Source organism: Fundulus heteroclitus, chromosome 7 (genome assembly GCF_011125445.2).
Source record: "Fundulus heteroclitus isolate FHET01 chromosome 7, MU-UCD_Fhet_4.1, whole genome shotgun sequence".
Classification (NCBI taxonomy): domain Eukaryota; kingdom Metazoa; phylum Chordata; class Actinopteri; order Cyprinodontiformes; family Fundulidae; genus Fundulus; species Fundulus heteroclitus.
In genome coordinates, this window is record NC_046367.1 from 29,684,550 (window position 1) to 29,694,037 (window position 9,488).

Sequence of the window (9,488 nt, forward strand, 5' to 3'; positions counted from 1 at the left end):
AATGCTGATAAATGCTGTGCTTCTTTCTACTAAAGCAAATCATGTTCTTTAGAAATGGTGACAACCTGAGATGGAGATAAAAACAATCAATAAAAAAAAGTCAATAAAGTGGACTTCACTAGTTCTGGCCACACTTGTTGAGATGTTTAATATCCCATTATTCTTTTTATGAACAAAATCACTTTGGGTTTAGTGGTTGTTTCTCCTCGCCACTAACATCCCTCTGGCAGCAGAATAGAACTAAAGCTTTTACCTGCAACATTCCAAGAAATCGGACTATACAGACAAATGATTAAGACAAAACAAAAAAAGTTATAGACCACATTTTCTTCTTTCCCTTACAGAATAACACATCCTTTGTAGCTGCAAAATGTAATATGAGAATGTTTATATATATATACATTACACTACAGCTATAATGGATTTTTCACTCTGTTAACATCTTCACCAAGAAATGTGGCCTTTTAGGGTCTTAAATAAAAGTGAACTACTCAAATAAACTGCAGATAGCCCATGTCTTATGATGAAGTCCATATGAATGGCAACAACTAACAATTGTTTGTTTGGGATTTGAGCTACGGTGGATTTTACTCACGGTGCTAAATTTCCATATAAAAAGACTAATGAAGTTCTAGGCTTAAATATCTAAATAAAAAAATGTCTTGTGAATAAAAGTGTAGACTTTTCAAACATTTTTTGAATTTCTTCCTATCTTGATTGATAGGAATTCTTGAAGTTTTTCAAATACTATTTATTGTTCTTTGTGATGTATTTATTTATTTAGTTAGTTTTTGCTTATATTTTACAGCAAGAAAGTTTGGTAATGTGACTTTTTTTGGCACCAGGCTAATGAGCTTTAAACTTGATGTCCTGTCGTGTCCTTAAAATGCAACCACAGCCCAGACGAAATCAGCAGGAAAAAAGTTTGAACTGTTAGCATGAAATTGCTGACATGCTGTTATAAAAGTATCAAACGATGGAGACTTTTCTTTGCATAATTACAACTAATAAATTAACATATTTTTTCAGTTGTGTAAAATATTATAAATATGTTCTTATTATAAATAAAATGAGATAATTATTATTGATAAACATTAAATTATCATAATTATTGTTGTAATTTTATGTGTTTGAACAGGTCTCTCTTGTAAATGAGACACAGGTCTCAAGGAACTAACCTGTATAAATAAAGGATTAGTAGTAATAATAATAATAATAATAATAATAATAATAATAATAATAATAATAATAATAATAGGATACATGTTCTGTCTGAAAACCTCAACATTGTTTGGTTTAGGTTTGGTTTTAGGTTTTGGCTTTCATGCCGTGGCTCGGCTCAGCATATATTTAACCTGTGTGGGTAGGGCACCAAAACCGCCTCTGGCCCAGGGGCCAGCGGTCTCCTAAATCCAGCCCTGTATAAATGTGACGTATATTTCCGTCTGAAATAATGCAGCTTTATTGGAAGGTTTTGAGCACACAAACAAGGATTTTGACTTAGGTACAGACATTTTAAACATAAATTCGATAGGAAAGAGAAGGGATTTTAAAAGGGAAAGTATTCAATTGTTAAATTCTTAGTTATTTTGTTATTAATGCATCATTATATACTTTTTGTTCCAACACGTCAAGCATTAAAATGGTTCCTGCATGAGGAAACTGTTTTATACCAAGTTTACAAAAACGTTTATTGTTTTATTTTATTGTTTTGATCCATTTTTATATAAATTTAGTGAAATTACGTAAATGTTTGCATTACTCACGTGGCTGTGAGAGCTGCAGAGGAAGGGAGGAGCTACTCTGGCGAGTGACGCCATAGAACTAGTTTGATATTCACGCGCACGCACACACACACACTCACTCACTCACGCGGTCGTCTCGTCGACGTTAGCTTGGCAGATTAGTATCAGGATAAAATATTCCTCCGTCTAGCTTATTCTCTAGCATAAAAAATGAGCGACAACGACAAAGGCCGGGTACGTATGAACTTCGTTGCAGCTATTTTTGCACTTCATGTTGCATGAACAACAGAAAAATATGTATTCTGACGAGGAAACGGTTTTATGCTATTTATCCATACACCAGCAGCAATTTGCTCGCCCGTTTTTGCTCTGAATTTCACTCTTAATCGTCGATGTTTTTTTCCTTGACGCATAAACAAATCAATGTAAATAGCTTATAGCATCAGGAAATATGTACATATACTGTAAAAAGCGTAGGTTGCCGACATTAGCTACGTGGCTAATGCTAGCATTCCACTCTTAGCTAGGCCGCAGGCTAACGATAACGAAGCTGGCTTCCGAATCGCAGCCAATGATTCGACAGTTGTCTACAGCAATGATATATTTAGACATTTGACAAGTTTAGGCCTCATATTTTTTATTAATCAAAGCATATGCGAAACAGACTTGACATCAAAGCACCAAAGCAGTGAAATTAGTGCACTTAATTCATAATGAAGAATATACGTATCGGAAGCTAACTTCAGCGTAGTGTTAGGCTGGTGTTAAAATTTCTTCTTTTGATTTTGAAACTTTTGGTTAGACTAGATCCTTAAATAATCGATCGGCGGGTGCGTTACAAGGCAGAATATCTAAATTCTTGTCGTAAATGTAGCTATTTTGAGGATGGGCGATTTGCTTTGCTTTGTTTCGTTTCCTTTTTGATAGAACATGCTAGAACGTCGAGGTGGATGCGCTCCATTGCCGCTTTTGTTCGAGAAGAAATTGCACATTTTTCTTTTATGTAATGAAGCATTTTAATTGGCTCCGTTTTTAAGGGTGGGTTTTAAACCTGATTGTTGTAAATTTCGTTTAGTTATGTTGACTGAACATCAACGTGGGGGTTCTTCCTTGCTGATTTTTGGCGCGCCTGTCGGCGCCATTTAATCTGCACAGGAGAAGAGAAACGACGAACAGTCAAGACGATTCTTCATGTGCACCATGTCTGCCATGCAGCTTGTAACATTAATGAATAGCTCTGCTAAGCAGACAATAAATCACAATGCTGAAGTTGGCGTCCGATTCGCGGCTGCAGATTTGTGTAAAGGACTATTTCACCAAATTTATCTGCTTTGGTTCAAAAGCGAAAATAGAAGAAGAGGGCGGGGGAATCCAGGTTCAGAGTGTAAAAAGCCGGTCCAGAGATTAGTCCCAACCATTTGTGTTTCCAGCTCCACGGCATAGATGGTGACGAAAATCACCTGGTTAAGTGAACAGGATGAAGGAAAACCAGACCTGGGTTTTTACTTTCTGAAACCGGATTTACCCACCTCTGGTGGACCCCATGTCACTAGGTTTCAAGTCCTAAAAAAGGCATAATCCCTCTTTCTTTTTCCATGAATTGAATGGCGGTTTCTGAAATCACAAACTGTTTTTCATACAAGGATATGAGCACAATTTATTCCAGTTCACGTTTGGTACTGTAGTTATTTTAGATTTTGAAATGGGACCAACTTAATCGAGTAGTGCAGTGAATTAGAATAAGTAGCCGTTAATTACACAAACACAGCTAAGCTTCCAGTTGGATGCCTTCATCAGGGTCGGCAGTGACATTATTTTATTTTTTAAATCTTTACAGATGCTGGGTTATAAACCCTTCTGCTGAAGACTGAACTAGCTCTTATTTAGCAAGTTATGTCCTTTAGCCCCAGTCGCCGTGTGACTCATCAAACACCTGCTTAACCAGTTGGTAGTATGCTGAAGGGCTTCACCGATCTTTCAGAAAAGATAATTACACATCGCCATTTACAAGATATGCATACGCTTAACGTTTGTCTTCTTTTGTACTCTCAATAGTTCTGAATGAGGGTAGTTCATAGGTGTTATGTTCAGCTGCTATGTATTCATGGAGGTGAATACAAATGGGTAATAACTTCATTATTAAGGTTGTTTTGGTTAACTTGGGTTCATTTTATTTCGGGGCGGAAAACGAGATTATGGGGTTGATTTAAGTCTGATTATGGTCTCTTCACATTCAGTGGTTTTATGTTCACGTATGATGACAGGAAGTTTAATTTAAATGTAATTTTTGAATAGAAATACTTTATTTAAAGTGTCACTCACCCCGATGTAAAAGCATATTTCTGCCCCAGGCAAATTTTGAAAAATGTCACTAAAGTGGGCGGTGCCAAGAGAGCCTGAAGGGTAGGGCTAATGTTCAAAGTGGTAACGAGCCCTAAACACGCCACGATCAGTGCTCACTATTCCAACTCCTTACTCCCACTCGCCATAGGGGCGTGTCTGACCGAGGTACTAAAAGGCGGCTCTAAGAGGTATCGCAGAACAAACGTTGCACAGTGACATTAAAGCAGCACCATTAGGCCCGGTTTATCTGCAAAAAAAAGTTTATTTTGGGGTGAGTTGCACTTTAAATCAAGGGAGGGGGGAGAAAAAAGTGTGTAGTGGCTGTGTGTTGTGTGTACTGTTGTTTTTGGGGGGGGGGGGGTGTCCAGATTCCTGTGGGTTTCCATCAGACACCCAGGATTGATCAATTGGCTGTAGCTTCCATACGTCTCTTTTTTTTTAATCTGAGCCACAGTTCACTGGACTTTTGAATCTTCCTTTATCATTGCATCCTTGTTTTCCTGAAACTGTTACCGGTAAAAGACGGTAGTGAATGTGGAACCACTGAAAGTGAAGTTTCTTAAACTGACCAATGAGCATTTGTAAACTTTTTTAACATTTGTCACAAAATCCTGATGAAAATTTGAATGAGAGTGTCGTTTCAATTGTAGTCATATATTCTTCATCCTTTTCTTTTCCATTAAGGTTAAGGTTCGACGAAGAAAATGCAGAAGAAGTCTCATGCCCACTTTATTTTCAGTAATATGAAGCTCAGATGTGTGAAGCTGAATTGTTGAATGCATGCTAAACATGAGGAGGGAAGAACTTTGAGCAGTGTGTGAGAAGGGGGAAGTCAGAAGATGTAAGAAAATTGAAGAAAGAAGAATAATGTGAAGTAATGAAGTTACAGAAATGAAGTTAAGGAAGTAATCTGGATAAGGTCACTGCGCTAAGTAATTTTCTGGTCTATTTATCAAATGCGTGCATGTCATTGTTATTGAATACATCACACTAATTCATGTTATAGCTATTTTTATTTTTCAATCTTACTATATTTGTTAAAGTAATCCTAGTGATGTCATACTTTCATTGGCTAGACAAAATTAACCTGCATATATAATTGTCAATTTCTACATCTTTTTTTTTTTTTTTTTTTTTTTCTTCAAATTTTCCAGGATAGTATTAAATTTCTAGTACCGAGTTGTAGCACATTTCTTACTTTCGGTCACCTCTACTGGGATGATGACGTGTTTGTTTGTGTGTGTGTGGTTCGTTCAGGAGTCTCGCTCCGCCTCCAGGAGCGTGAGTCCCCGCGGCTCTGGGAAGTCAGCAAGCCGCTCCCCAGCTCGTTCAGCGGCCCGGTCAAAGGATGGATCCCACCACTCCCGCTCTAAGTCCTGGTCTCGGTCCAGGTCCCGCTCAGGGTGAGTAAATAGCTGCTCGAGAGCCACGGTTGTCAAAAAGAAGAAACCTTTTCTTCAAGCGGTGGATTGAATAAATGTTTAATGCTTGTTTCTGCCTTGCAGCTCCCATTCTCACCGCGGGTCTCGCAAGCACTACAGCCATTCCCGGTCCCGCTCCAGGTCCCACCGGCGCAGGTCTCGCAGCAGGTCCTACAGTGGAGAGCGCCGGCGCAGAAGCCTCAGTCATTCGCCCATGTCTAATCGGCGCAGGCACATCGGCAATCGGGTTCGTTTTCTTTTTTTTTTGTGCACCTGAATCACAGCCTGTGGTGAAAAATGGCTGTACGTGTTCATATTTAACTTTATTAGGCTTTCTGAATACGGCCAGATCACACCCTGAGCCTTTCTGTCTCTGTGAGGCCACTCCTCTACTGTACTGGGGAAATACTCTTTTTTTGTGTTTTTATCTACATTACAAATAATGTGCCTGGTAATTATAATATTTTTAGTGAGCTTTAACATTTTGACTGAAATTGTCAGAAGTCTGTGCATCAAACGCAGTGAAGGTCCATCTTAGTGAATTTGTTTATGCAGATGATCCCCATCATTAATTCATCCATCATCTGCATGCTTGCAAAGTTATGGGGGGTTTGCTCTGGACAAGTAGCGAGTCACAGGAAAACATGATAAAAAGACAACCATGCATGCACATGCACCTCCTGGGTGTGCCATTACAAAACAATTATAATAAAATAATTGTGATTAAATCATAAGTACTTGCTTCCGTAAAGGATATGAACACTTTTACATTTGTTGATTTTACATTTATCAATAGAGGCAGAGTTGGCACGGCTTTTTGAAAGATTTTTTATTTTCAAGCGATCGGCTCCTCAGGAATTTTTCTGTGCGCTAAATCTTATTAAATGTCCCCGTTCTTAAAGTATGTCTGTAAAAATAGCTAACATTACCAGAACCAGAAAGAGAAATGTGATTCTTTCCAATATAATCATATCCAAACCTTTCTATTTGCCTAAAACTTCAGGCTAATCCAGATCCCAATGCGTGCCTGGGGGTGTTTGGCCTGAGCCTGTACACCACGGAGAGGGATCTGAGGGACGTCTTCTCTAAATACGGGCCCCTGGCAGATGTTTCCATCGTGTATGACCAGCAGTCGAGGCGCTCCAGGGGCTTTGCCTTTGTTTACTTTGAGAACACAGCTGATGCTAAAGAGGTAACAGAACGTTTTCCTTCGCCGATTTGTCATAAACATCAAACATTGGTTGGGACACACGTGAAAACAACCCTTGTTTGCTGTCAGGCTAAGGACCAGGCTAACGGCATGGAGCTGGACGGTCGCAGAATCCGGGTGGATTTCTCCATCACCAAGAGACCTCACACCCCAACTCCAGGAATCTACATGGGGCGGCCCACATAGTAAGTCAGCTCAAGTATTGGTCGTTTGTATGGAATAAGTCTGCCTCTCATTTAATTGTTTGGCATTTTAAAATGTGTATAAATCTTCAAAAATATGTTGGTGTTGTGTAAATATTCAGGACCCTTTACCCTGATACTCTTTTAGGAGTCGTATAAATCCAGATGTTGAACAACTGTCTCTGCTCGAGCTTTGCTAGAGGTCTTTAGTTTACAAACTGAGACCAAATGGCACGTCAGAAATGTAGTTAGAAAGAAGTTTAAAGGAAGATAAGTTACTAAGCCTAGCTTAAACATCTCATTGGTCAATTATCCAAAAAAAATGGCAACGTTACAGCTATCCACCTAGACTCTAGATTGACTGAGGGAGCGAGGAGAGCGTTAATCAGAAGCAGGTCCACGGTAACTTTGGATGAGCTGCAGATATCCACAGCTCGGGTAAGAGAAGCTGATGGCTGGACAACTTTTTGTTGTTTACGCCACAAAGTGGCCTCTCAGTAGTGGTTTACCAGACGCTACCTGCTCACCAGAGTCCGCCGGGACTCTTCACAGGCGTCTACACGCAGCCCAGGTTTTTGCAACAAAAGGACAATACTCTCAGGCAGCGGGTGGCGCCAAACACGGCAGATAAAAATAAATCCGTCTCAGATCATGCACAGAAGAAGAGAGAAAGATATTGTGGCGAGGTCTGTGTGTGTTTGGAAATTTGAGCTCTGATGAGCATGGCTGCCGGTGACAAAGGCATCCTGGTGTGGTGCTTAATATAAAACCCGTATCTTTTTAAAATTAAACGTGAATTAATCGTTTGTGTGAATTAGTTTTTTAGAAACTTGACTAACCCTTTCTTCCTTCCCAGTGGCGGCGGCGGCGGTGGTGGTGGCGGCCCCGCTGCACCCCGGCGCTATTCACGCGACTACGATCGTGGATACGACCGCGGATACGACAGAGGCGGCTACGATCGCTATGACGACAGGGATTACTACAGATCATACAGGTGACATTCTCAGTGTAATGGCTGGTGTTTTGTCTGCTGTTGTGCCTTATTGGATTTTTTTATTATTATTGCTTAGAATAACACTTTTTTAATGTGTGTTTTAGGCGAAGATCTCCTTCACCTTACTACAGAGGAGCATACAGGTCTCGTTCAAGATCCCGGTCCTATTCTCCTCGTAAGTACAAACACATCAGCCGTCTTCTTGCTTGTAATTTTTTATTTATTTTTTTGTTTATTTTGTAATAATTCTTGTTTTCTGTCACAGGTCGGTACTGAGCAGTGAAGGCAGTCATGAACCCCCTTTTTCCATGGACAGACGAGAGGTTTCTCCTAAAGATTTGTTAGACTTTATTGTAGATATTCTATTCTCGAGGAGCCGCGTGGCTTTCTTTGACATGGAGTTTGATGAGCAAATGATGTATGAAGTTCCTGTCAGCGCAGAACACCAGCAGTGTATGCTTCTCAATGTACTGATGTGAGAAGGGACGGCAGAAAACCTTTCCACGCGTTAATATCCCTCAGACCGTAGCCTTTCTGCACAATGTGAAACTTGGGAGTTGCTTGTCTGCTTATGTTTCAGTTTAGTTTGTTATTGTGTAATTTTTGGTGTTTTTTTTTTTTTTAAAGTTCCAACCTGGTGTAACCCTTTAGATTTCATATGCGGTGTTGGGCCTCCATCTCCTGTGTTCTCCGGGTACGGCTCTTCGCCTCAGAGAACATTTACGTTAAGTTTCTGGCCAATATAATATACTCCTATTATTAAACGGACAAATTTCTCATCCAACTCCACACCCAAGAAACCAAGCGGTCCCACAGTTCCTCCAGCTCGTCTCGGTGAAAATGAAACGACACATTTGACGCTGTCCCCTCGTTTTAAAATTTTAAATGTACAGGCCAGGTCTGTTGTAAATGGCATATTAATTTATGGGTTTTGTTGTGTACAAGTTGAGTGAAAATTCAACAACCTTAAACAAATTAAAAGGGAGTTGCTTTTTTTTTTTTTCCACCATGACTCTTGTCGTTCTTTGAAGCTTCTGCTGTTCTTTTCTCTTAAGGCAGGAATTGCTTAGATTTTCTTGTATCATTTATATATAGTGATATTTAAAGTTGGATGTTTCTAAAATGACATCTAATTAAGTTATGATAAATTGTTGCTTCCGTCATATTTGAGTGCTGGATGTTCCCTGTTAACTATGTGAAAGGATTTAAATGGGAGGTTTCTGAAATGTTGAATTCAATTATCTGGAAAAACTGCAGGTTAGATTTGGTTGTTAAAATTATCTTTATTGTACGTTTTAGAAATTTAAAACCAGGAACTTCTTGTCCCTCCGTTTATTAATTTGCTCAATAATCAGGGAAAGTTGCTCTGGTTTGGCTAGAAAGCTAAATGTGTTCAATAACAAACTGGTTGTGTGCGACAAAAATGCACTTGAGTCTCGGAAGGAGTCGGGGAAAAGGTTTTTAATTATGTTTCTTATGGGGATTTAAATAATATTTTGTAAATCTTGAGCATGAATCATCTTTGTCTTTAACCTACTGAAACTGGTTTAAAAAAAAAACTTGGTGTGAGACATGATGCGTTTGCTCAGTGGT

The 9,488-nt window shown here is 39.3% G+C and overlaps 1 protein-coding gene across 3 annotated transcripts; it reads left to right on the top strand.

The window, feature by feature from the left end:
• Nucleotides 1–1,843: 1,843 nt before the first annotated feature.
• tra2b (transformer 2 beta homolog) lies at nt 1,844–8,904 on the top strand. Of its 3 annotated transcripts, none has more exons than XM_012878351.3 (8): nt 1,844–1,979; nt 5,346–5,491; nt 5,594–5,756; nt 6,513–6,701; nt 6,789–6,904; nt 7,758–7,895; nt 8,000–8,070; nt 8,161–8,904. In XM_012878351.3, exons 1-8 carry the CDS (start codon nt 1,956–1,958, stop codon nt 8,169–8,171), a joined length of 858 nt encoding a protein of 285 aa, XP_012733805.1. In that variant the 5' UTR covers nt 1,844–1,955; the 3' UTR covers nt 8,172–8,904. The 3 variants fall into 3 exon arrangements, with proteins under 3 accessions (XP_012733805.1, XP_021180134.1, XP_021180135.1); XM_021324459.2 differs by having other exon boundaries at nt 1,857–1,979; nt 4,773–5,491; XM_021324460.2 differs by lacking the exon at nt 1,844–1,979 and having other exon boundaries at nt 4,503–5,491.
• Nucleotides 8,905–9,488: the final 584 nt, after the last annotated feature.

Bases quoted from the DNA above. Each gene is read 5' to 3' on its own strand.
- tra2b (XM_021324459.2), top strand. From the start codon at position 5,307: ATGATGACGTGTTTGTTTGTGTGTGTGTGGTTCGTTCAGGAGTCTCGC. The intron at 5,757-6,512 runs GTTCGTTTTCTT...CTAAAACTTCAG, and splicing joins GCAGGCACATCGGCAATCGG to GCTAATCCAGATCCCAATGC. The intron at 6,905-7,757 runs GTAAGTCAGCTC...CTTCCTTCCCAG, and splicing joins TACATGGGGCGGCCCACATA to TGGCGGCGGCGGCGGTGGTG.